Genomic DNA, 27811 nt, shown 5'->3' on the forward strand with positions numbered 1-27811 from the left:
ATGGTTTCTTTGCCTATATGTTCTGTGTGTGCATCATGTGCATGCCTGGAATCTTGAGGAGTTTAGAAGAGGGCATTCATGTCCCCTGGGACTGGAAGTACACTGAGCCACCATGTGGGCACTGGGTCCTCTGCAAGAGCAAGACGTGCTCTCAGCCAACCCATGATCCTCTCCCCTGCCCTGGCACTTTTGTTTTAAATTACTTTATTTGTTTCCTCTGTTGATTTTTCTTGCTGCTTAAAAAAAGATGTATTTATTTATTTATTATATATAAGTACACCATAGCAGTCTTCAGACACACCAGAAGAGGGCATCAGAGCTGATTACAGATAGTTGTGAGCCACCATGTTGTTGCTGGGATTTGAACTTAGGACCTCTGGAAGAGCAGTCAGTGCTGTTAACCACTGAGCCATCTATCTAGCCCTGCTACTTTTTTTTATATCAAATTAATGTTTTGGTTTTTATTGTATATTATTTGGACAAAATAATGTTTCTTATAATATTTTCATATGAATATATGAAGTCATCTAAAACTTTATTTTAAAAATGTTTTATTTTAAATTAGCTTTATTAGCTTTATTTTAAAAAGTTAAGTATGTAATTTTGATATAAACTTAGTTTATGAATGGTATGATAACAAGAGATACATCCTCAAATTTTTAAAACTTGTCTTATAAATGTAATTTAATAGTTTACTATTCTAATAATTGGTATAACAATTTAAGTAGTTAGGATGGCACCTTGCAGATTTTTATGGGTTTTTAGCTTCATTGTTTTAACTATATTTTATGAATACAGGTGTTTTCTGCATGTTTGTCTGAATATCACATGTATGCCTGGTGCCCTCATAGGCCTACAGATGGCATCAAATCCTCCGAGACTGGTTGGTTCTGGGAGGCTGTGTGGGTACTGGGAACTAATCCTCCGTCTTCTGGAAGAACAGCTAGTACTCTTTCCTGCCAAGCTGTCTCTCAGCGGCTCAGCTGAATTTCTCATTAGACACTAAATTCCAGCAAGATTGTGTCCTTAGAGCTTCTAGTGGGTCTCTTTGGCCTGTGCTGATTATGATCATTTTCTTTATCTTGTGAAATCTTTCTACTTGGTGCCCAATACAGAGATACTTCTCAGAGACCCCTGAACCTTATCTTTTTCTTATGGGACCATATTTTAACAGCTGACTTTCTGAGGAAGCTAACCAAGAACAAAACCAGAAAACTTTATTTGGTCTGGGCAGGATGCGGGAGTGGGGTTAGGGATGGGGGTATGAGGATGAGCAGTTTTCCACGACACTAGTGTGGAAGTCGAAAGACAACTTGCGTGAGTTCTGTCCTTTGGCCAAATGAATCCCAGGGTTGTCAAATTTGGGAGCATAAGTCATTATCTGCTGAGCCATTTTGTCAGCTCTGAAAGTTAGTGATTCTAAATAGTGGTGATTAAACTCCTCCTTAGTCACCTTTAACCTGATACATAGAATTTGTTCATTTTTTTACTTATTGAGAGCACTGTGTAGCTCTGGCTTGCTTGGAACTCAGGATCTCTGTCTCTGCTTCTCGAGTGTTGGGATTAAAGGTGTGCACCCTACAGCAGGCTCATCAGCATTTCTTCATGATGACTTTAGCCTTGTTGGAAGATTCAACTTGTTTAATAGGATGTTCTTTTAACGTGTTTGTATGTTTCTTTGCAGTTAGCTTAGGTTCTGTGTACTGCATATGTGATTTCTCCTCCTCAGATTGTTATATACCTATCTGCACTTTGTAAGTAGTGTTAATTTTAGCACTTGATATCAGCGTGGTCTGGTTTCTCTGAATGTAAATCTCTTGCCTTTTCTAGATCATAAGCTGTCTTTAGAGGGTCTGGGGAAGCTATGAGACTGTGTAGTGACATCCTGTTTTTCATCACATGTTTAAACATGAGCATTCATTGATGAAGCTTGCCTGAAGGGATCTTTCCTTACTGCTGTGTTTAGACAGTGGCATTGTAATATAGCCAGGAAGCTCTTTCCTTTTCTCTGATGAAGCGTGGATTTATTGGCTGCTGTATTAGTCAGTAGATTATAATGTATTAATCTTTACCCATTCTCAGATTACCTCAGTGTTGGCCCAGTGGATAATACTTTAAACTTAGCTATTAATGTTTTTTAGATGTATGATTATGGTTCTTTTCTGGAGCAAAACCCCACTGTCCCTACTTTTGTGTATTTTCTCCCTGAGCTTAGGAATAACCCCCATCAACCCCAGGGTTCATTTAATGGAGATTAGGTTTTCAAAGTCCAAGTTTGGGTCTTGGTGTGCCCACTGCTACAGCAAGTGTTGTGGCCCTGCTTTTAGAGTTTTAACAAAGAGGATGAGAAACTAATTATATGTAGTGTTGTAGAAATACCTCTAGTTCCAAATCAACTCCACAGGATCCTTTTTTTACCTTTCTTCAGTCTTTTTTTTTTTTTTTTTCTAATTGGGGGCATGGTAGAATGCTTGCCTAACACACACACACATGTTCTCACTTAGTTCCCAGTATCATGCACATAAAATCTCCTGTTCTCCCATAGTGAAACCCTTGTCTCCTAATACCATTACATGTAATTGTTTACTCAGTGTGCATAAAGCAGGGCTGGTGGGTGGGGGCTGGATATGATAAAGATACATTGTTTGCAAGTATGAATTTGACAAAGAATAAATTTTAAAATGTCTAATATTTTTCAAATTCACTCCACCCCACCACATCTATCCATAGGAAACAAACCTTACCTTTTATAGATTTGACATTCACTTCCATGAGTAGCGTGTGGATGGACTCTAAGTAAAGCTATTAAGCTTAAACTTAGAGTTGGGTATGGTGGCATACACATAGACCCAGTATTTGGGAGGTGGGGGCAGGAGGATCAGGAGTTGAAGCAAGGCTAGCTCCGTATTGAATTTAAGGCTAACCTGAACTACATAAGACAGTGTCTCAAAAGAAACAAAGTTCATTCAGAGGATGGCATGATAGCTCACTGCATGGCGTGATAGCTCACTGGGTGAGAAGACACTTGCTGCTAAATCTTAGGGCCTGAGTCCAATCTTTGGGACTATGTGGTAGAAAACAACCAATTTCCCAGTCTCGTCTTCTGATCTCCACCTATGTATGTAAAAGAAATGTAGTTTTAAAACGTCCAATTTAAAAGTTACATAGATTACCCTTTACCCTTTGTTTACCCTTATAAGCTTATGTTGTTTTGTGTATAGTATTAGTTGGCTGTACCTATTTCTACTTGCATCAGTTTTAGTGAACACTAATTTTGTTGGTTTAATTTTTTGAGTATGTAGAAATGTATTAAAAATAAAACAGCACAGTAAACCATACTTGAGGAAGTTTCCTCCTTTTTTCTAGGTTTTTTTTTTTTTTTTTTTTTTTTGGTTCTTTTTTTCGGAGCTGGGGACCGAACCGAGGGCCTTGCGCTTCCTAGGCAAGCGCTCTACCACTGAGCTAAATCCCCAACCCCCTCCTCCTTTTTTCAAATCTCTTCTTCTCCATCCTTTGTAGGTAAACTATTTTTATTATTTTCTTACAATAAAAATCTTATTGTTCTTCCTACATTTCTTTTATAAAAGTAGCAGGTAGGCATTTCAGTCCCTTTTTGTTCTTACCAAAAATAAAAAAATAAGGATGGCAATATGCTGTAGACCCTCTTCGTAAGAGATTCAAAAATGCTTTGCCCAAATCACCTTTCATTTTAGGTGAGGAGATTAATGTAGAACAGCTTCAGTCTGTTCTGCTCTCATTTTTGCCTAGTATTGTTTTTTAAATCCGTCTTGTGAGAGTTAATTTTTTTTCTTTTTTATTGTATAGTTTTGATTGTATAGATCTTGGTGTTTTCTGTTTGTGACTGTACTTAAGCACATGAAAGTATTTACGAGCATGCATCCTTTAAACAGGCGGTCAGTCTGACCAGGGCTATGGCTCGAAGGATGAGCTCGTAAAGGAGGATGCAGACATCCACGCATCGGAAGAGCACATGCCACAGGAACTGACAGCCACAGAACTGCACATTGAAGGTGAGTGCTGGTGTTTGTGGGCTTTGTGTACAAGAATGTTCCGATCGTTTTACTTTATGTAATGATTACAGCAATAATTCTCAGGAATTTAAGGCCTGATTCATAGATTGACTCTGATAGTCTTTATGGTTGAAATTGTAGCGACTTTAGAAAGTTTATAGATCATCCTTTATCCATTGGCAAAGTTACATTGATAACTTTTTGACAAAACTAGGACTAAACTTTGTCCTACTTTGATCTTGAACTCCATTTCTCCTACTTCTGTCTTTAGAGTCTTGGGACAACAGGCATGCCAGTCACCAAGCCCACCAATAAGACCACACTTGATCTGTTAAATTGATATTTATTGTTCTTCTCCCCTCCCAACTCTGAACCTGAGGATTATTCCCAGGGTCGTAGAAGATAAACAGTTTACATATCCAGGCCCTGAGGTTCCTTTGATTTTTTTTTTTTTAAAGGGGTTTTTATTAGAACATTTTTGGGTGTCTCCAAGTATATAGTTTGCATGGTAGTTTAAAAATAAATATAATTGGTTTTCCAAGTTTTTTCAGGACTCTTTGAGGTAGAGAACATCTGTTATAATCCTTTTATGAATCTGTGAGGAGTATTTTGGTTTATGGCAATAGATTTTTCCTGTTCTCTTACTCAAATGTATATTTTCCTTTATTATAATACTTACCTTATGCTCTAGAGTTATTAATAAGCTACTTGACAATTAAAGAAATAGAAGTCAAGGCCAAGGGTTAATTGACTCACTAAGAAATGCTCAGGTCCAGATTATTAAATGCTAGAATAAAACAGTTAGTCAGGGCTGGAGAGATGGCTCAGTGGTTAAGAGCACTGGCTGCTCTTCCAGAGGTCCTGAGTAAGTCCCAGCAACCACATGGTGGCTCACAACCACCTATAATGAGATCTCTTGTCCTCTTCTGGCCTGTAGGCATACATGCAGGCAGAACTCTGTATACATAATGAATAAATCTTTTAAAAAAATTTAGTCAGTATTCTTGGTATTTACGGCATACAATAAGTCAATGAGTAATCATACACATCCCTACCTGATGAAAGATTAGATCCATACCTAAAAATCTCTGTTTTTTGATCATTATTGTTAAAGTCAGAACAATAACATCCAAATACTTTCTTTCAGAGGAGTCTGACCTATCTACCATTGTCCCAAAACACTCGCAACCTACTCCAGAACCTCAGAGTCCTACTGAGCCTCCTGCATGGGGCAGCAGTATTGTGAAAGTCCCATCCGGGTTATTTGATACCAACAATAGGACAAGTAGTACTGGTGAGTAGAAAGCATTGTTTCCACCATGCTCAGTTAGAGTGTCTTTAATGATATTATTTCTCTTGACTTATTACAGTGGATGTACTAGGAAGCCATGATTGAGTCTGAATTCCATAAGTGAGCTAAAGTAAAGTTAAAGTTTGTAACTTAAAGGGATAGCTTGAGAGCTTTACACAGCGGCACATACAAAAAAAGTACTATGGAGTAATTTAAAGCAGATGTGAGAAAATATGTAAGTTATATGAAAATACAGTACCATTTTATGTAAGGGAGTTGAGTGTTGGTATGTTGGTAGTCACCTGATAAAACTTTCTGAAGTACAGGTATGAGGTGTTTACTAACTTGGTGTGCTTTTTTGCCTTAGTACCTCATCTATTTGGTCGTTCCTTTTCATGATAGATAATGGGAGTACTGGAGGGTCTCTGTTGTGCTTGTCAAGAACAGAAGCAGTGATTTGATAAGACCCCAGCACTGAGGAGGCAGAGACAGGTGGATCTCTGAATTTGAGGCCAGTCTGGTCTACATAGTACAGCCAGGACTATACAGAGGGATCTTGTCTCGAATGAATGGACGGACGGACGGACGGACGGGATTGAGGCCAAGGCAGAGTTGGTGTAGAGCCCAGGCTGATTCTGACCTTGCGGTGATCCTTTAGTTTTCACCCCTGCCCCATGATCACAGACGTGATCACTACTGCTCCTGACTTGGGAGAATGTACCACTATCTTAGAAGATTTATTCCATGAAGAAAGGGAGAGGCAGTGAGAGGGCCTTGGTATTGTGTCAGTCAGTTTTATTTTAAGTTGGAAATAAGCTGTTCAAACAAGCCGGAACAACAGTAAGAGCCTAAATAACCACAGAGACCTGAGAAAGGTGTCAAAGCAGGCATAACTATAGAGTGTTGTAGTTAACTATAGAGTAGGTTACTTGAACTCCCCCAAAAGCCTTTTCTAAAAGTCTCTCAATGGGTAAAGCCTAACTGTCAAGCTGGACAACCTGAGTTCAATCCCTGAGACACACATGGTGGAAGGGGAGAACTGACTCCCACAAGTTACTCTTTGATGAGTGTGCCCCTGACCACACACAGCAAAAATAAATGATTAAAAAGTTAAAATGAAAAAATAATCCTTGGGGTTGGGGATTTAGCTCAGTGGTAGAGCGCTTGCCTAGCAAGCGCAAGGCCCTGGGTTTGGTCCCCAGCTCCAAAAAAAAAAAAAAAAAAAAAAAAGAAAAGAAAAAAAATAATCCTTTTTGAATTTTTCAAAGAACAAATTAAGTATAAATTATTTTTAAAAGAAACAGTTTACAAATATGTGAAACACAGTCAATAGTTAATTAGACCAGTTTGAAAGATTAAAAGTATATTATATAAAAGGCAACTTTTTCCTTCAAAGCTTCTAGATCATTATACTCTTAAAAACAAATAAGCAAATAAAACAGAAACAAAAAACTAAACTAAAGCTAACATAGTGCCACACCTCTTTTAATCTTAGCACTTGGCAGGCAGATCTCTGATGTTAGGGCCAGCCTGGTCTAAATAATGTGTTCCAGGATAGACCCTGTCTTGAAATATCACCCCATTCACCTCCAAAATAGGAACACCAACCAGTTATGGTAGTGGACACTTTTAAAGCCAGCACCTAAAGACAGAGGCAGGTGGATCTCTGTGAGTTCAAGGCCAGGCAGGACTACACAATGAGACCCTACCCTCCCACACCCCTCAGGAAAATGCAGGTAAAGGTGCTACAACCCCAGTTCAACTTTCTGGATCCATGTTGTGGAAGGAGAGATCCAACTCCTACAGGCTGTCTTCTGATGCCACGTGTGTACTGTGGCTGGCACATTTAAATACACATATGAGCTCCCATGCACCCACTCCAATAAATAAAGTAGTAAGTTGGAAAAACAACAAATTCAGATGTGAGTGGGTGATATTTTAGTTGAGAGAATACACTGCAGATTGCAGCTTACATATGACGGCAGAAATGTCTAAGACTGGAGTTGCCACATGATGAGTTTGACTGAGGGTCTTCTTAGATTGCAGATTACCTACTTCTCTTTGTGTTCTTGGGTTGTAAAGGCCTGGGTGTGGTAGAACGTGTTTGTAATCCTAGAACTTGGGAGACAGGTCGGATGAGAGATCAAAGACAGGTCTCTGGATTCTTTTCCATAAGTATCATAATCCATTCATAAGAATGTTACTGTTATGCCCTAATTATCTCCTGTATTCAGATTTTAGACTTAAGTCTTTATTTTTCCAGGTTTTATGTTTTGGGGGTTTTTGTTTTTGTTTTTTGTTTGTCTGTTTGTTTTTTTTGAGATAGTTGCACTGTGCAGCTAGCTTAGGATTCCTTATGTAGCACAGACTAACCTTAAACTCAAGATCCTCCTGTTTTGCTTCCCCAGTGTTAAATTTTTAAACTTTATTTCATTATTGTTGAGTGGGTTGAATGTGCCATAGTGCATATGTGGAGGTTAGAGGACAACTTTGTGGGGTTGATTCTCTCCTTCACCTCTGTACAGGGTTTGAAGATCACACTCAGATTGGCAGGCTTGTGTGGCAAGTGCTTCTGCCTGCTAAATCATCTCAACAGCCCTCTGGTTGTTAGAGACAGGGCCTTGAACTTGCTGTGTGTTACAGAAGATAGACTGGAACTCCTGATCCTCCTGTCTCAGCCACCTGTGTGCTGGTGGCTAAAATTTAAACCTAAAATTACAGACATGCAACCATGTTGGACTTAAATGCTAAATTATAATAACATGGAGCTGGAGAGATGGTCTGCCATTTAGAGCACCGACTTCAGTTGCAGGGCATCCTCTTTGGATATACTGAGGTACCAGGCATACACGCTGTACAGGCATACATATCATGCATATAAAACATCCATATACATAAAATAAGTTTGTTCATATATGTTTATAAACTTATATGTGTACATATAAACGTATATGTGTATATATATATGCACATATGCATATACATACAGTTCACTTAAATAGAGGAAATGAAAAATTGTATGGTAACAAAGAATTTAAAAAAACTTGCATTCTGGAGAAGTGGCTCAGTGGCTAAGAGCATTTGCTGTTCTTGCAGAGAGAAGCTGGTTTCAATTTCTAGCACTCATGTGCTTCCCTTATGGTTGTAATTCCCCAACCATCCAGAACTTCAGTTCCAGGAGATCTGACACCCTCTTCTGGCCTCCATGGGTACTACATACATGTTTTGTACTTAAATAGACATAGGCAGAACATTAATTCATACTCACAAAATGAACCTAACAAAGTTTTTAATTAACCAAAAAAAAAAAAAAAAAAAAAAAGACAGAGTAGCAGGGCTGTGGTGGTTCATGAGTTTAACTCTAGTACTCAGGAAGCAGAGGCAGATGGATCTCTGATTTCTAGACCAGCCTGGTCTATAGAGTTGGTTCTAAGACAGCCAGGGCCACACAGTGAAACCCTGTCTCAAGAAACAAAAACAAGCAAACAAAAAGACCACTTGTTTCCCTAAAGCAGTTGTTGCTTCTTCAGACTTTTTGCATGCTTTTGTTTACCTGATCTAATGGTTCAGCCTGGTTTAGTTGCCATTGTTTTTGTAGTACCTTATATAGTTAATAACTAGCATTCACATATTTGTTCAAATGTCAAATATAAAATTCACTTAAGATTTCATCAACCATCAAGGATTTTTCTATTTTCTTTTTTAATTTGAAGCAATCCTCTTACTTTAATATAGTAATGCTTTGGCTGTAACAAATGTGTAATATCTCCATAATTACCAACTTGTTTTATATAGAGTAGGTCTCTTCTCCACCCCCTCTATGTGTGCAGAGTTATTAAATCCAAATCTTTTTCTCTTTTTAAGCTGAGTAAGTGCTTTACCACTTAGCTATATCCCCAGACTCCTGGCGAGTGTTTGCAGAATTGAATAGATGAAAGTTAAACTAGAAGAGAATTTTTCTTTTTGAGTTTGGTATTTAACTCAGAGTATTTTTCCTAAATTGACTATTAAAATATAAGAAGAATAGTTGTATGTTGACAAAGGTAAGCAGTGCAGGCATATCCAGCATGGACTGCATGGTGTGTTTTCATAGGCATGCTGTGCACAGAGGAGGAGGGTAGATATTACCTGTAAGAGGCAGGCTTGGATAGGTTTGGGCTGTACTTGTTCTGCAACACTTTATGTAGCTTCTAGATGAAAACCAGGCATTTTAATTGCTAGACCCCTTGGGAGATGCTGCTTTTATACCCTCCAGATTCTCTGTAGTCTTGCTCTCAGTATAATGAGAACAATAATCACTTTGCTACTTTGGAAAGTAGTTATGTTTCACTTTGATATATTGCTGCCCCCTTTAGGTAGTTCTTCAAATGCGCTATTTTCTACTCAAGCTCCAGTCGAGGATGCAGTCTTCGGTGAGGCTACTAATTTCAAGAAGAGTGGTGATAGAGGAGAAAAAAGACAGAAGCATTTTCCAGAGAGGAGCTGTAGCTTTAGTTCTGAAAGTCGAGCGGGGATGCTGCTTAAGAAGAGCAGTTTGGATCTCAATTCCAGTGAAATGGCCATCATGATGGGAGCTGATGCCAAGATCCTCACAGCAGCACTGACATGTCCTAAGACTTCTCCGCTTCACGTCGCAAGAACTCATAGCTTCGAGAACGTTAACTGTCATCTAGCTGACAATAGGACTCGTGTGTCCGAAGGCATCTGGGATTCTGAGCATAGATCATCTCCTGTGCTAGAGATGCTGGAGGAAAGCCAGGAGCTCCTGGAACCTGTGGTTGGTGATACTGTGGCAGAGACTGCAGTAGAGATGTCATTTAACAATGTACAAAGTAACAGTAACAGTAACCAGTCCAGAGACACAAAAGCAGGATCCCAAGATACAGTGAATAAGAGGAGCAGTTCCTATACTACTGGGAAAGCCATTGAGAGGGAAGATGTTGAAACTGGACTAGATCCTTTGTCTCTTTTAGCCACTGAATGTGTAGAAAAAACTTCTGATTCCGAAGATAAGTTATTTTCTCCAGTAATTTCACGTAATCTGGCTGATGAAATTGAAAGTTACATGAACCTAAAGAGTCCGCTAGGTAGTAAATCTTCTAGTATGGAATTGCATGGAGAGGGGAACCAAGAACCTGGCTCTCCTGCTTTGTTTACTCACCCTTTAGAAAGGAGATCGAGTCTACCTTCAGCACAAGACAGTACTGAGATTGAGAAGAGCCCCCCTGCAGTGTCCAGGTCTAAAACGCTGACTGGGCGTTTCAAGCCACAGACTCCTTACCGCACTTACAAAGACCGGTCCACTTCCTTATCTGCATTAGTCCGTTCTTCACCAAACAGCTCTCTGGGTTCTGTAGTAAATTCTCTATCAGGGCTAAAGTTGGACAATATACTCTCAGGGCCCAAGATAGATGTCCTAAAATCTAGTATGAAACAAGCAGCAACAGTAGCCAGTAAGATGTGGGTGGCTGTAGCGTCTGCCTACAGCTACTCAGATGATGAGGTAAGAATACTGTACTGTGTAGGCCGTCTGTGTAGGATGCTTGTAGTGCTTTACTGTATATGCGCATGTTTGTGTTTGCATAATATAGGGGTTTCTGCTAAGGGTAGTTTTATATTTTAAAAACTTTATTCATGTTCTGTTTTATAAAGTGACTTAAATGATGTAAAAATACAGTGTCAGAATTGCCAGGTATGGTGGCACTCAACTATAATCCCAGCACTTGGGAAGTAAAGGCATGAAGATCAGAGGCTCAAGGTCATCCTTCACTATGTGTTTGAGACCAGTATGGATTACATGAGTCTTAAAAAGGAAAAATAGGAGGCTGGAGAGATGGCCCTGTGGTTAAGAGCACTAGCTGTTCTTCCAGAGGACCTGGGTTCAATTCCTGGTACTACATGGCAGCTCACAACCATATGTAACTCCAGTTCCAGAGGATCTTATATGATCTGACCTCCTCATGTGGTGTACACAGGTAGTGCAGAAATATATCCCATGAACATAAAATAAAAAAATAAATGTAAATAAAAATGAACAAGTAAAAACATTAGAATCACTTTATAATTCCATAATAAGTCTAAATTAAAACTTGAAAGTACTGATAGTGTTTGAAATTATAACATCATCATTGTTATATATACATAACATTTTACTTTCTCTTCTGGGGTTTTTAGAGATGGGAAGGTAACTGTGCAGACCAGGCAGGCTTTAGTCTTATTCTCTTCCCTCCTCAGCCTCTTCAGCATTGGTTTTGCTCGTGTCTGCCACCCCACTTTCCATGGGCACTTCCATTTTTCATAGCTTTTTGCCTTTGTTACCTCCTTACTATATACCAAGTCTCCTTGCAGCTGAAAATGTTGTGAATAGACTAAATCATTATTTTCTTTTTGTGAAAATACAAATAGGAAAACTAATTATAGAAAAAAAGTTGTAATTTCTCCTTCATGTTCACAGAATTGTTTGGTACATGAGTATTTTAAGATAATATGACTCCAGATTGCTAAAGCCCTCTGGTGTAAAGTCAGCCAAAACAAAAATGGCAAAGACAGTAAAGAAGCTGGAAAATAAGCTGGATAAATAAGACTTATTGAGGAAAAGCTTCTAGGAAAGGTACTCATTGAATAAAAAGTGCAGGATTACAACAACAAACTGACATTTGCCTGTACAGTACTAGGGCCTTTGCACATGCTAGGTTAGCTTTAAACCTTCTGCATTCTTTCTTAGCCTTTGTACTTAAAGAGCTTTATAAGATCAGTCCATACACAGAATAACTTCAAAAGTGTTCATCCAAGGCTTGAGATTTGGCTTACTTGGTAGAGTGCCAGCTTTATATAGAAGGCCCTTGATTTTTCCCCTCCTTGAGTTGTAGTGGATAGGAGTAGGGGTGAGGAGGTAGCTTACTTAGCATTATGATAAAGAACAGAATGAATCATTTTATTTCTGAAATGTTTTCTGACTTTTAGAAAGGATTTTTTTTCATGGCCATTTGAACTTGGACTCTATAACTGTATACAGTCTCGTAAAGAATCAATGTATTTGGGGTGCTTAATTAAGCAATAGGGGATTTACTAATTATGTAATATGTAAGTGAATGATTAGTTCACCTAGGGCAGATAGTAGGTGACCTTGTGAGGGGACAGTTTTTGAGCACCCATCCAGGTATGTCACTTCTTGAATGTCTTAAGACTGGAAATTTCATAAGTCAGTGAGATAACTTGACAGTTTTGAAAAGACATAGGGGTTATTTGCTTTAAGATACAAAATTTCAATCAATCTGAAAGGAGTAAAGTGAATCCATTTCCATTGCAGAAGATATTACTTATGATGCAAGGTTTTATTCTTTTTAATTATAGGAAGAACCTAATAAAGATTATAGTTTCCCAGCTGGCCTAGAAGATCATCATATACTGGGGGAGAGTCTGTCGCCTACTACAAGTATCTCAGGGTTGGTTCCCAGTGAACTTACCCAGAGCAGCACCAGCCTCGGCAGTAGTAGCAGCAGTGGAGATGTTGGGAAATCGCAGTGTCCAACAGGTATGGGAACGTTTGTTCTCTCGCCTTCTGGTTTTGCGTGTTGTTTATGTATCTGTGGTGCTGGAGATTGGACTGGGGCCTATACATATGGGCAGCAGTGCTACCACTTAGCTACACTCTCATTCAGTTTCCACTATACCCCATGTATATGTTTTACTCTGACTTTATGATATCCAAGTATTATTACCATGTGCTGTCAACTGAACCACTTAGGAATCCCCTCCCTTCTATTTCCCCACTCCTTCTTCCCTTCCTCCTCCGAAACTGAATTTGTGGAATGCGGCCTTGGGAGTATGTATTTTTTTTAACTTGTTCTCTGGGTAAATCAGTGATTGAAATAGATTTTAAGGATCTCTGAGAATACAATTACAATTTCAAGACAGAGAAGTATCACCTCTATTATTAAGCCTTTTATCTATATTTCTTCTGATTCTTTTTTTTTATAATTATTTCAATCTATAATTGATGGAAGGCCTACAAATGCAGAAGGAAGACCACAAGATAAAAACAAGTTCTAAATAATTGTGCGAAGGGGAAGGAAAAGAGCAATGCCATTGTGAAATTATGAAAGATAATTTTTTCCTTTTTTTTGGATATTTTATGTATTTATATTTCAAATGTTATCCCCTTCCCTGGTTCTCCTCTCTCACATTCCCTCTCCCCTGATTCTATGAGGATGCTCCCTCTCCTCCCCGCCCTGGCATTCCCCCACACTGGAGTATGGAGCCTTCACAAGACCAAGGACTTCTACTGATGCCAGACAGTGCCATCCTCTGCTACATATGCAGCTGGAGCCATGGGTCCCTCCATGTGTACTCTTTGGTCGGTGGTTTAGTCCCTGGGAGTTCTGAGGTGTCTGGTTGGTTAATATTGTTGTTCTTCCTCTGGGGTTGCAAACCCTTTCAGCCCCTTCAGTCCTTTCCCTAACTCCTCCATTGTAGTCCCCATGCTCAGTCTGATGGTTGACTTCAAGTGTCTGCATCTGTATCAGTAGGGCTCTGGCAGAGCCTCTCAAGAGGCATCCATTTCAGGCTCCTCTTAGCAAGCACTTCTTGGCATCAGCAGTAGTGACTGGGTTTGGTGTCTGTATATGGGATGGATCCCCAGGTGGGGCAGTCTCTGGATGGCCTTTCCTTCAGTCTCTGCTCCACTCTTTGTCCCTGTATTCCCTTTAGACAGGAGCAATCCTGGGTTAAAATTTTGAGAAGGGTGGGTGGTCCCATCCTTGCCTAACCTCTGGGTATGGTCTCTACAGGTTCTCCCTCCCCTTTGTTGGGTGGGCGTTTCAGTTAATCTCATCCCCACTGGGTCCTGGGAGCCTCTTGCTTTCCTGCCATCTGGGACTTGCTGGTGGCTGCCCCGGTTCCCACCGCTATTCCCTATTACTACCCGCAATTCCCCATCACCATTCCCTATCACTACCCGCAGTTCTCATCACTATTCCCTATCACTACCCGCAGTTCCCATCACTAATCCCTAGTAATACCCGCAGTTCCCCATCGCTATTCCCTATTACTACATACCTCTGTTCAAATTCCTGGCCCTCTGAATATCATCCCCTCTCCGCTCATACCAAATCTTGCCCCGCTTTTTCCCCTTCTCCTCCTTTCTTCCTTCCAAGTCCCTCCTACCTCCTACCTCCTGTGAGTATTTTGTTCCCCCTTCTAAGAGGGACTGAAGCATCTGTACTTTGGTCTTCCTTCTTCTTGGGCTTCATATCGTCTGTGAGTTGTATCATAGATATTCTGAGCTTTTTGCCTAATCCACTTATCAGTGAGTATATACCATCTGCGTCCTTTTGTGACTGGGTTACCTCACTCAGAATGATATTTTCTAGTTCCATCCATTTACCTAAGAATTTTATGAAGTCATTGTTTGTTGTTGTTGTTTTTATCTTTTTTTAAAAAAAAATTTGTTTATTATGTATAAGTACACTGTAGCTATCTTCAGACACACCAGAAGAGGGCATTAGATCTGATTACAGATGGTTGTGAGCTACCATGTGGTTGCTGGGATTTAAACTCAGGACCTCTGGAAGAGTCTTAACCACTGAGTCATCTCTCTAACCTGAAGTCATTGTTTTTGATAGCTAAGTAGTATATGTACTCCATTGTGCAGATGTACCACATTTCTGTATCCATTCCTCTGTTGAAGGGCATCTGGGTTCTTTCCAGCTTCTGGCTATTATAAATAAGGCTGCTATGAACATAGTGGAGCTTGTGTCCTTGTTATATGTTGGAGCATCTTTTGACTATATGTGCCCAGGAGTGGTTTAGCTGGGTTCTCAGGTAGTACTATGTTCAATTTTCTGAGGAACTGCCAGAGTGGTTGTAGCAGCTTGCAATCCCACCAACAGTTCCTCTTTGTCCATTTCCTCACCAGCATCAACTGTCACTGAGTTTTTGATCTTAGCCATTCTGACTGGTGTGAGGTGGAATCTCAGGGTTGTTTTGATTTGCATTTCCATGATGACTAAGGATGTTGAACATTTCTTTAGGTACTTTTGGACCATTAGACATTTCCTTAGTTGAGAATTCTTTGTTTAGCTCTGTACTCCATTTTTAATAGGATTATTTGGTTCTCTGGAGTCTACCTTCTTAAGTTCTTTGTATCTATTAGATATTAGCCATCTATTGGATGTAGATCTTTTACAAATCTGTTGGCTGCTGTTTTGACTTAAGGACAGTGTCCTTTACCTTACAGAAGCTTTGCAATTTTATGAGGTCCCATTTGTCGATTCTTGATCTTAGAACATAAGCCATTGGTGTTCTGTTCAAGAAATTTCTGTTCCAGGCTCTTCCCCACTTTTTCTTCTATTAGTTTGAGTGTATCTGATTTTATGTGGAGGTCCTTGATCTACTTGGACTTGAGCTTTGTACAGGGTGATAAGTATGGATCGATCTGCATTCTTCTACATGCTGACCTCCAGTTGAATCAGCACCATTTGTTGAAAATGCTGTCTTTTATGTCTTCCCAGAAGGCTGCCTTCTGTGCTAGTTCCTCTTTATTCTGCTGCAGGAAGGCAAAAGGATTTAGGTCAATACTTCAACTCCTGGAAGAAAAGTCTTGTTAGTACATACATGAACCAAGTGTAGTTCTGTTCAGGTCTGACATCTTAGCCTAGGGTCTTGTATCCCTGGTGTGGTGGAAAACCCTTATTTCTTCCTTACTCAGTTCCTGTATACCAACCTGCCTGTCTCTGTATTTTTTCACTATGGCTCTATAATACTGCTTGAGGTCAGGGATGGTGATTCCCCCAGAAGTTCTTTTGTTTTTGAGTATAGTTTTTGCTATCCTGGGTTTTTTGTTATTTCAAATGAATTTTCAAATTGCTTTTTCTAACACTATGAAGAATTGAGTTGAAATTTTGATGGGGATTGCATTGAATCTGTAGATTGCTTTTGGCAAGATGGCCATTTTTACAATATTAATCCTACCAATTCAGGAGCACGGGAGATCTTTCCATCTTCTGAGATCTTTTTCAATTTCTTTCTTCAGAGACTTGAAGTTCTTGTCATACAAATCTTTCACTTGCCTGGTTAAAGTCACACCAAGGTACTTTATATTATTTGTGACTATTGTGAAGTGTGTTGTTTCTCAGCCTGTTTATCCTTTCAGTAGAGGAAGGCTACTGACTTGTTTATTTTATATCCAGCCACCTTGCTGAAGTTGTTTATCAGCCTTAGTAGCTCTCTGGTGGAACTTTTGTATACTATCATATCATCTGCAAATAGTGATATTTTGACTTCTTCCTTTCTAATTTGTATCCTTTTGACCTCCTTTTGTTGTCTAATTGCTCTGGCTAGGACTTTAAGTACTGTGTTGAATAAGTAGGGAGAGAGTGGGTAGCCTTGTATAGTCCCTGATTTTAGTGGAATTGCTTCAAGTTTCTCTCCATTTAGTTTGATGTTAGCTACTGGTTTGCTGTATATGGCTTTTACTATGTTTAGGTATGGGCCTTGAATTCCTGTTCTTTCCAGGACTTTTTCATGAAGGAGTGTTGAATTTTGTCAAATGCTTTCTCAGCATCTAATGAAATGATCATGTGGTTTTTATCTTTGAGTTTGTTTACATAGTGGATTACGTTGATGGTTTTCCGTATATTAAACCATCCCTGCATCCCTAGGATGAAGCCTACTTGGTCATGATGGATAATTGTTTTGATGTGTTCTTGGATTCGGTTTTCAAGAATTTTATTGAGTATTTTTGCCTTGATAGTCATAAAGGAAATTGATCTGAAGTTCTCTTTCTTCGTAGGTAGGGTCTTTGTGTGGTTTAAGTATAAGTATAATTATAGCTTCATAAAAGGAATTAGGTACAGCTCCATCTGTTTCAATTTTGTGGAATAGTTTGGAGAGTGTTGGTGTGAGGTCTTCTATGAAGGTCTGATAGAATTCTGCACTAAACCCATCTGGTCCTGGGCTTTTTTTGGTTGGGAGACTTTTAATGACTGCTTCTATTTCTTTAGGAGTCATGGGACTGTTTTTATTTATTTTTTATTTATTTTTTTTTTTTTTTTGGTTCTTTTTTTTTTCGGAGCTGGGGACCGAACCCAGGGCCTTGCGCTCCCTAGGTAAGCGCTCTACCACTGAGCTAAATCCCCAGCCCATGGGACTGTTTTTAGATGGTTTATCTGAACCTGATTTAACTCTGCTACCTGGTATCTGTCTAGAAAATTGTCCATTTCATCCAGATTTTCCAGTTTTGTTGAGTAGAATCTGATGATTTTTTTTAACTTCCTCAGTTTTAGTTGTTCTGTCTCCTTTTTCATTTCTGAATTTGTTAATTTGGACACACTCTCTGTGCCCTCTGGTTAGTCTGGCTAAGGGTTTATCTATCTTGTTGATTTTCTCAAAGAACTAGCTCCTGGCTTTGTTTATTCTGTATAGTTCTTTTTGTTTCTACTTAGTTGATTTCAACCCTGAGTTTGATTATTTCCTGCCTTCTACTCCTCCTGGGTGTATTTACTTCTTTTCATTTTAGGTATGCTGTCAAGCTGCTGACATATTATATTCTCTCCTGTTTCTTTTTGGAGGCACTCAGAGCTATGCATTTTCCTCTTAGCACAGCTTTCATTGTGTCCCATCATTTGGGTTATGTTGTGCCTACATTGTCAAAGTCTTTAATTTCTTTCTTTCTTTCTTCCTTGACCAAGATATCATTGAGTAAAGCGTTGTTCAGTTTCCATGTGTATGTGGGCTTTTTGTTGTTTCTGTTGTTATTGAAGACCAGCCTTAGTCCATGGTGATCTGATAGGATGCTTGGTATTATTTCAGTCTTCTAGCATCTGTTGAGGTCTGTTTTGTGACCAAGTATATGTCAGTTTTAGAGAAGGTACTATGAGGTGCTGAGAAGAAGGTATATTTTGTTTTAAGATGAAATGTTCTGTAGATACTTGTTAAATCCATTTGGTTCATAATTCTGTTAGTTTCACTGTCTCTCTGTTTAGTTTCTGTTTCCATGATCTGTCCATTGATGAGAGTGGGGTGTTGAAATCTCTCAACTATTGTTGTGTGAGGTGCAAATGTGTGCTTTGAGCTTTAGTAAGGTTTCTTTTATGAATGTGGGTGCCCTTGCCTTTGGAGCATAGATGTTCAGAATTGAGAGTTCATCTTGGTAAATTTTTCCTTTGATGAGTATGAAGTGTCCATTCTTTATCTTTTTTGATAACTTTTGGTTGAAAGTTTATTTTATTCAATATTAGAATGGCTACTCCATCTTGTTTCTTGGGACCAGTTATGTGGAAAATTTTTTTCCAGCGTTTTACTGGAGGTAATATCTGTCTTTGTCAGTGAGGTTTGTTTCCTGTATGCAGCAGAATGCTGGATGCTGTTTACATATCCAGTCTGTCGGTCTATGTCTTTTTATTGGGGGAATGGAGTCTATTGATATTAAGAGATATTAATTAATAGTGATTGTTGCTTTCCGTTGTTTTTGTTGTTAGAGGTGGAATTATGTTTGTGTGGCTCTCTTCTGGATTTGGTCAACGATTTCTTTCTTGCTTTTTCTAGGGTGTAGTTTCCCTCCTTGTGTTGGAGTTTTCCTTCTATTATCCTTTGTAGGACTGGATTTGTGGAAAGATATTGTGTAAATTTGGTTTTGTCACGGAATTCTTTGTGTTTTATATCTATGGTAATTGAGAGTTTTGCTGGATATCGTAGCCTGGGCTGGCATTTGTGTTCTCTTAGGGTCTGTATGGCATCTGCCCAGGATCTTGTTGGGAATTCTGGTGTAATTCTGATAGGTCTGCCTTTATATGTTACTTGATCTTTTTCCTTTACTGTTTTTCATATTCTTTCTTTGTTCCGTGCGTTTGGTGTTTTGATTATTATGCGATGGGAGGAGTTTCTTTTCTGGTCCAGTCTATTTGGAGTTCTGTAGACTGCTTATATGTTTGTAGGCATCTCTTTCTTTAGGTTAGGGAAGTTTTCTTCTATGATTTTGTTGAAGATATTTACTGGCCCTTTAAGTTGGGATTCTTCACTGTCTTCTATACCTAATACGCTTAGGGTTGTTTTCTCATTGTGTCCTGGATTTCCTGGATGTTTTGGGTTAGGAGCTTTTTGCAGTTTACATTATCTTTGGCAGTTGTGTCAATATTTTTCTATGGTATCTTCTGCCCCTGAGATTCTGTCTTCTATCTCTTGTATTCTGTTGGTGATGCTTTCATGTATCACTCCTGATCTCTTTCCTAATGTTTCTATCTCTAGGGTTGTCTCCCTTTGTGATTTCTTTATTGTTTCTATTTCCATTTTTAGATCCTGGATGGTTTTGTTAAATTCCTTCACCTGTTTGGTTGTGTTTTCCTGTAATTTTTGAAGGGATTTTTATGTTTCTTCTTTAAGGGCTTCTGTTTGTTTACCTATGTTCTTCTGTATTTCTTAAAGGGAATTATTTAATTCCTTAAAGTCCTCAATCATCATCATGAGATGTGATTTAAATGCAAATCTTGCTTTTCTGGTGTGTTGGGATATCCAGTATTTGCTGTGGTGTGAGAACCAGGCTCTGATGATGTCAAGTAGTCTTGGTTTCTGTTGTAGTCTTGGTTCTTGTACTTGCCTCTCACCATCAGGTTGTCTCTGATCTTAGTTGACCTTTCTATCTCTGACTGGAGCTTGTCCTCCTGTGGGCCTGTGAGCCTGTGATCTTAGGAGTGACAGTGCTCGTAGGAGACCAGCTCTCTCCAGGCAGAATTTGGATAAGGAGGGCTGTGCGACAGCTTTAGCTCTGAGTCCAGATGGAGACTGGAAGGCTTTTTTTCTGATTCTTTAAGACAAAGTCTCATCGTATAGCACAGACCTGTCCCCCCAGCCAGTTCTCCTTTTCCCTGTTTATAAGTACTGGTAGTACAGATATATACCTGTAATCATCTAAGTTGGTAGTAGGAAAAGTTGAGAAAATTATTTAATAAATATTTATATATCCTCTACCTACATTTAGTTAACTTTCATCAATTGTATCAGTTTATATCTATATGCACCCACATTTATATAGTAAATATTTATTAATACCTGATTTCATGGTACTTACCACCTTAATATTTCAGCATGTATTTCCAAAGCATTGAGAACATTCTCCTACATTATGTATTCCACTTCTTTCTTTTCTTTAGGTGAAGTTCCATTTTCAAGAAATATCAAAGGGCAGGACTTTGAAAAATCAGACCATGGTTCTTCTCAGAATACCAGTATGTCTAGCATCTATCAAAATTGTGCGATGGAGGTAAAGATTCTATAGTTCTTGTACCTGTGGTAAAGTGTCTGTAAACATTCTTACCTCATAATAACCCTTACTAGGATTCAATGGGATCTATGAGGATAGTCAGAGGAGTGTTTAATATCTTTGAAGCATTAGTTTGTCTGTAATATAAAAGAGCTTTTACCTCTAGTTGAAACCAATAAAATAACTAAAAATTGTATTTTTCCCCAGTAGAATAGACCACTGAGATCCATTTCCACCATAGAGACTCTGTCTTCCTATTCTTCCTTTAGGTTTTGATGTCAAGTTGCTCGCAGTGTAGAGCTTGTGGAGCTCTGGTTTACGATGAAGAAATCATGGCTGGGTGGACAGCAGATGACTCAAATTTGAATACAACCTGCCCATTCTGTAAAAGCAACTTCTTGCCTCTTCTCAATGTAGAGTTTAAAGACCTGAGAGGCTCTGCCAGGTTAGTATTGTGCAAGCTCCCTCAGGAGGTAAGTGCCCTAAAGACATGACTGTTCAGGAAAGGTCCACACCCAGCGGACTGTGTAAGGGTGTCCTCTCCTCTCTCTAGACTACCTTTCTGCTCTGCTTAATGTATGAATAACAGGAGCAGTGTCTTGAAATTAAACTCTGTATAGCTGATTCAGAACTAATATTTTAGGGACACTTTAGCACTCCTGGGCTGAGGAGGTGGCTTGGTTTCGATAGTGCTTCTTGATCAAACAAGAGAGCCTGAATTTGGATCCTGAGCTCCTGGGAAAAGCTGAGCACCCATCTGAAATGCCAGCACTGGAGGTGAAGACAGCTAAGTCTCTGAAGCTTACTGGCCAGCTAGCCTAGCTAAGTCACTGAGTTCCAGGTTCAGTGAGAGATGCTGTTTTTAAAAACAAACAAACAATAAAAACAAAATACAGTGAAGCCAGGTCTGGCACCTTTACTCAAAATGTGAGGCAAGCAGATGTCAAGACCAGACTGGGCTATATAATATAATCAGAGTCTTGAAAATAAAAGCAAAACCAGTTTCTGGAAAGTGATTGAAGCAGTCACAGGACATTGACCTCTGAGTTCCACATCCTATATATACACTCATTCATGTATACACCTGTGCATTCAACTACACAAACACATATGCACACAAAATTTCTGCTATAGTGATCTAAATTAAATCTTCACATCTTGTTGCCACTGTCTGATATAGTGAGATGAACAAATCCTAGATAATAGAAATGCCACAAATTAGAGGCTGGGATATGGCTTAATAGTAGATCTCTTGGCCTAGCATGCATAAGGTCCTAGCCTGGAAACAAAAGAAATGAGACTAATCAGTCTGTGATCAATTGAAAGTTGACAAAATAGGTGAGTAATTGAGAAATATTTTATTTGCTTTGTCGTTTTGTTTTGATTGTTGAGAATCAAAGCCAGCACTTCATGCATGTAATATAAGCGTGCACTCTGATTACATTCTTAGCCCCTTAGGGATTTTTGTTGTTGCTGATGATTTTGTTTAATTTTCAATTAAAGTGTTTTTAAAAAAATTTTATTTATTCATATTATTACATGTCAGTGAGCGTGATTACAGATACATGTGTGACACTGATGCATATGTAGAGGTCAGAGGACAACTTAGACCTTCTCCCTTGTTGAAGCAAGGTCCTTCCTGTTTTTCTTACTTCCACCTCCCATCTTGCTTTAGGAGCGGGATCACACATGTCTTTATGTGGGTTCCTGGAGTCAAACTCAGATTGTTTAGACTTGTACAGCTAGCACTTTTACCCATGGAGGCATCTTCCTGGCCCTGCTGTGTGTTCTTCCATCAGTCTGTAAAGTCTGTGTGTTGATTGGTGTATTAAGGCCATTGGTACTAAAGGTTACTTTTGGTGAGGGCTTGTTGCTCTTTATGGTGGTTTGCTCTGGTTGCTTGGTCAGTTGGTAATTCTTTCAGTCTTGGCAGTGTTGGGTGTTCACTGGTTTGCTGTGTTGGACATGATTGATCCCTCCCGTGTTCTCTTCTGTTCATCTGTTATATTTATGGACTGTGTACTGTCCTGCATTCTTTTGTGTGAAACTGTCGTCCTTCACTACCTTAAGAATTTTCTGCACTGCTGGCTTAAATGTCATGAATTGTCTTGAATTGTGTTTGCCTTGAGATAATCTTTTTTTATAATTAGTTTATTTTTATGTGTATGAATATTTGGATACATGTATCTCTGTGTACCATCTGTGCCTGGTACCCTACCCTCCAGGTCTGGAAGAAGGCATCAGATCCCCTGGAACTGGAGTTAATGGTTGTTGATGCTGGTTGTGGATGCTGGAATCAAACCTAGGATTTCTGGAGGAGCATCCAATGCTCTTAACTGCTAAGCCAGCTCTGTCTTGAAATGGTCTTACTTCTCCATGTTGTTGTTGGTTTTGTTCTTACTTGGTTGGTAAGATTGGGGCTGGGAAAAGAATTCTTTCTTGGCTTTTAGGGATGCTGGTGACAAATCTGATGTTATTCTGTTATTTTTCTCTCTCAGTGTTTTTCTTTTATAGCTTTTAGTATTGTTACTTTGCTTTGTGATTTTTGTTGGTTTGTTTATTTTAAGATTTAGTGTGTGTGTGTGTGTGTGTGTGTGTGTGTGTGTGTGTGTGTGTGTGTATCTGTCTGTGTCTATGTGCATATAGGGCAAAAGAGGGTGTTGGTGCTGGAATTACAGGCAGTTGAGAGCTGCCCCATGAGAGCTAGGAACCAGACTCTATTATTTTGCAAGAGTAGAAGGTGCTGTTTTAACGCTGCACCATCTCTCTACCCCCAGATTTGTATTTTGACATCACTGTGATATGTGTGGAGTGTGTCTGGCCATGTGTATGACTGCACGTCTATTCCTTTTTCTGGGTTTTGGAAATTCTCAATTATAATTATCTTGAATATATGGTCCAAGTCCTTAGATTTTATCCAGCTCTTAAGTTTGGTCTCAATGTATACCCAACTTTTTGCAAGTTTTTTTCATTAGTTTTTGTCTTTCTCCGTGTGTGTATTGTCTCAACGCTGTCCTCTTTTCCTGATATTTTTCCTGCTTAGTGTTATCTGATGCTGCTGCTGTGTTACTTGATTTATTCTTTCATATATAATATTCATGGTTGATTTCTTTTACTGTCTATGCTTCCTTGCTAAATTTTCCTTTACACACACACACACACACACACACACACACATTCATCTATCATCTATCTCCCCATATGTTTATTAATCTTGTATACCTTTATTCATTGAAAAGTAAAAGCCAGGTATGGTAGCTGAATTGGAGGCTGAGGCAAAAGGGTTGCTGCACCTTTGAGGTCAGTCTAGGCTAGAGTGAGTCTCTGTCTTAACAAAACAAAAGGGGTGAGACTGGCTCAGTGGGTAAAGTCACCTGCTACCATGCCTTAGGGATCACATACCTTAGGGACTCAACATATATGTACATACATTAATAATCAGTAAAATTAAAATTTTTGAATCAAATAAATACAAGGTAATAAACACAGGTACCTATTATATATGCTATATATATATAATAAATTATTTATAAATCAAATAAATACACAGTAAATATTAATGTACTTCTTAATTTAAATGAGTTGTCATTACATACATGTAATTTAGCATTACATACAGAAAATAGGCAAATGTAAAATATCATTTGAAGAATAAATGTATACATTAGTGGAAATCAAACCCTTATCAAGAGTAAAACATCATTAGCTTAGTTAATAATGTCCTTTGGGGCTGGAGAGATGGCTCAGTGGTTAAGAGCACTGGCTGCTCTTCCAGAGGTCCTGAGTTCAATTCCCAGCAACCACATGATGGCTCACAACCATCTGTAATGGGATCCAATGCCCTCTTCCGGTGTGTGTGAAGACAGATATAGTGTACTCACACATAAAATAAAAAAATATATATAATAATGTCCTTTGCATGGCCCTATTGTCACCCAGTCTGACCCAGAGAAAGAAGGAAAGAGAAGACAAAATTAAGGACACAACATAGAGGTCTATAAATGTGTCATTATGAGCAGTTAAAGATTAACATAGAGGGTTGGGGATTTAGCTCAGTGGAAGAGCGCTTGCCTAGAGAGCGCAAGGCCCTGGGTTCAGTCCCCAGCTCCGAAAAAAAGAAAAAAAAAAGAAAAAGAAAAAGAAAAAAGATTAACATAGATTAACGACTGAGATTATAGGCGTGTAGCACAGTGCCCAGGAAGATCAACCTAAAACATACTGCTGGAGCTAGCCTTACCTGGTCCTACGTTTGGTTTGGGAGTGGTTGAGAGGGATCTTGTTAGGTAGTACAAGTTGAATTTGAACTCAATGTTTCCTGCCTCAGCCTCCAGTGTCTCATATTACAGGCTTGTTTCTCAGATTACAGGCTTGTGTTAGCATGTCTCTACTAAATTTTCTTTAAAAGACTTTTATCCTTACTTTATGTGTATGCGTGTTTTGTTGTCTGCACATATGTATATGCACTGTGTGTCTGCCCAGTCCCAGGGAGCATTGGAACATCATCCCTGGACCTGAGCTTTATGGATAGTATAAGGCACCGTGTCGGGGAGGGGAACCAAACTTGGTCCTCAGCAGAGCAGCAAGTGCTCTTGAGTGCTGAGCCGTCACTCCAGATTCCATGCCTTTTTTTTTTTTTTTTAAATTAGGGAATGTTTTGTTTTCCTTTTTCAAGTTTTCTTTCATAGTGTCAGAAGTCAGCACTGCGGCCCTCTCATTTGCAGGTCTTAGGATGGAGAGGGGGAGGAAAGCAAAAGCGTGCATCTGAGGAGGGAGCACGGCCCCGGAGACTCCCAGCTAATGCTGATTTCCTGTAAATCAGTGATTCTAAATACGATTATTTGAGGACATGGAGATTTAAAGGGAGGGAATTGGTCACATACCTTTAATTCCAGTACTGGGAGGCAGAGGCACTTGGTGTCACAGAGACCAGAGATTGGAAGCCAACCTGATCTACATACTGTATTCCAGGCCAACAAGGGCTACACAGTAAGACCCTACCTTAAAAAATATATTGTAAGCCTGGTGGTGGCTCACATCTTTAAAGCAGAGGCAGATAGATCTCTGAATTAGAGGCCAGCCTGGTCTGCAGAGTAAGTTCAAGAATAGCCAGGGCTACACAGAGAAACCCTGTCTCAAAGTAAATAAAGAAATAAAACACACACACATTGTGGGTGTGAGTGTGTTTGTATATGTGTGGAAACAGGAGTGTGTGTAGAGGTCAGAGACTGATTTCTCCACAGTTGGTTTTCTTCTTTCACTGTGGATTCCAGGGATTCAATTCAGGTCCTCAATCTTTCATGGCAAGCATGTTACTCACTGAACTAACCTAGACTTGGGAATTTTTTTTAAGCCTTTTTTTCCCCCTTTCTGTTCCTTACTTAGCTTTTTCTTGAAACCAAGTACATCTGGTGACAGTTTACAAAGTGGCAGCATTCCATCTGCAAATGAGCCCTTGGAACACAAACCTGTGTCCAGTTCAGCAGAACCTGACTTGATCAGCTTTATGGACTATTCGAAACACAGCGAGACCATAACAGAAGAAGCAAGTTATACAGTCGAATCGAGGTACCGAAGGGTGCACAGAGTTCACTGTAAGAAAGTCAGTATTCCTGTAAACATTCTGCACCTACACATAGCCTGGCTGGGCTTGGTGGTGCACGGCTGAATGAGGAGGCTGAATGAGGAAGATTATAAATTCAAGACCAGTCTGTCCCATCCCTGCCCCTCCTGCCAGTGTAAATCATATCCTGTCTCTGTTTTTTAGTTAGATCATAGCCCAGTAGAAATTAAAAGCCTCTCAGCAAATCTGTATTTACTTACATGGACAAGTACTTTGAGATTGTGTTTAATAAAGATGAAGTAATGTTTAAATAAAACAACTGACTAGGCATGTCCTCTCATACCTGTCACCAGTTAACCATCTGACCAGGGTTAGGAGAATGTTCGGTGAATGTTTGATGGTTTTATGGGGAGAGAGATGGTAGAGATTGAATGGCAGGCCTCAGGAGGCAAGTGCTCCACCATTGAGCCACACCTCCAGCTTCACATTTAAGGTTTACACCAGCAGAGGGGATTGGATCCCATTATAGACGGTTGTGAGCTGCCGTTGCTAGGAATTGAACTCAGGACCTCTGGAAGAACTCTTAAACTACTGAGCCATCTCTCTAGCCCCACATTTAATTCTTAACAGATGCCAGTTCTTCTCAATGGATTCAGAACATTTAAATCCACTGTAGAAAATACTGTGCCTCTCTGGAATTTAGATTGTTTTTCATGACTAACATTGCTTCTTTGTTTTTTCAGTGATGAAATAAAGAAAACCAGTGATGTCCAGAGTGTGAAAATGTCCTCTGTGCCTAATAGTTTATCTAAACGAAATGTATCTTTGACTCGAAGTCATAGTGTTGGAGGTCCTCTGCAAAATATTGACGTCTCCCAGCGACCATTTCATGGCATTTCAACAGTTAGTCTTCCAAATAGTCTACAGGAAGATGTGGTGTGTATTGTTGTAACCACACTGTATACTTTTGTAATATCACTTGGAACACCTCACAATTTCATGGTATCATGTGAAAGTGATAGGTACAATTTTTTTAGTGGCACTCAAGGCCGAGACAGGAGGATTAAATTTATCTTTGTGATACACAGTGAACTTTAAGCCTGGCAGAACTACTTACATAGCAAGATCCTGTCCTGCTGGAGAGATGGCTCAGCCATTAAAAGGCTGCTGCACAAGCATGAAAACTCAGGAGTTGAGCTCTCTGCACCAGCGATAGCAGCCACATAGAATAGTACATGCCTAATAATGCAAACACTGTGTAGGTGGAGACAGGAAGATTACTGGGCTTGCTAGTCAGTCAGTCAGGCTGAATTGTTGAGCTCCAGGTTCAATGAGAAACTTTGTCTCAAAAAATAAGGTAGAGAGGGGTTGGGGATTTAGCTCGGTGGTAGAGCGCTTGCCTAGGAAGCGCAAGGCCCTGGGTTCGGTCCCCAGCTCCGGAAAAAAAAAAGAACAACAAAAAAAAAAAATAAGGTAGAGAATGTTGAGGGAGATACCCAGTGTCATGTTCTGCACATACACAAACACATAGGAACATAGAAATTTGCCAGGTATAATGATGCATGCCTATCCCAAAAAATCCATAAAGAGACTGAAAGATTTTCAAACTGAAAATGTACTTGTGTGTGCATGTGTTTGGCTCCTTTGAGACGTGATCTTGCCCTGTAGCTCTA

At 39.4% G+C, this 27811-nt stretch overlaps 1 protein-coding gene across 4 annotated transcripts in view; it reads left to right on the forward strand.

Annotated features, from left to right (window-relative positions):
• Dennd4c (DENN domain containing 4C) overlaps positions 1–27811 on the forward strand; it is a 104543-nt gene that overhangs the window by 59825 nt on the left and 16907 nt on the right. For 3 of the 4 annotated variants that reach the window (XM_039111089.2, NM_001427785.1, XM_039111090.2), the window contains 8 exons: positions 3912–4031; positions 5179–5325; positions 9678–10825; positions 12676–12856; positions 20469–20578; positions 20848–21023; positions 25961–26143; positions 26882–27074. In XM_039111089.2, the coding sequence (XP_038967017.1) occupies positions 3912–4031; positions 5179–5325; positions 9678–10825; positions 12676–12856; positions 20469–20578; positions 20848–21023; positions 25961–26143; positions 26882–27074 (2258 nt within the window). Of the gene's footprint in view, positions 1–3911; positions 4038–5178; positions 5326–9677; positions 10826–12675; positions 12857–20468; positions 20579–20847; positions 21024–25960; positions 26144–26881; positions 27075–27811 lie in introns of those variants that run through there. The other variant, XM_039111092.2, reaches the window with a different exon arrangement.

This window comes from Rattus norvegicus, chromosome 5 (genome assembly GCF_036323735.1).
Source record: "Rattus norvegicus strain BN/NHsdMcwi chromosome 5, GRCr8, whole genome shotgun sequence".
Lineage (NCBI taxonomy): Eukaryota > Metazoa > Chordata > Mammalia > Rodentia > Muridae > Rattus > Rattus norvegicus.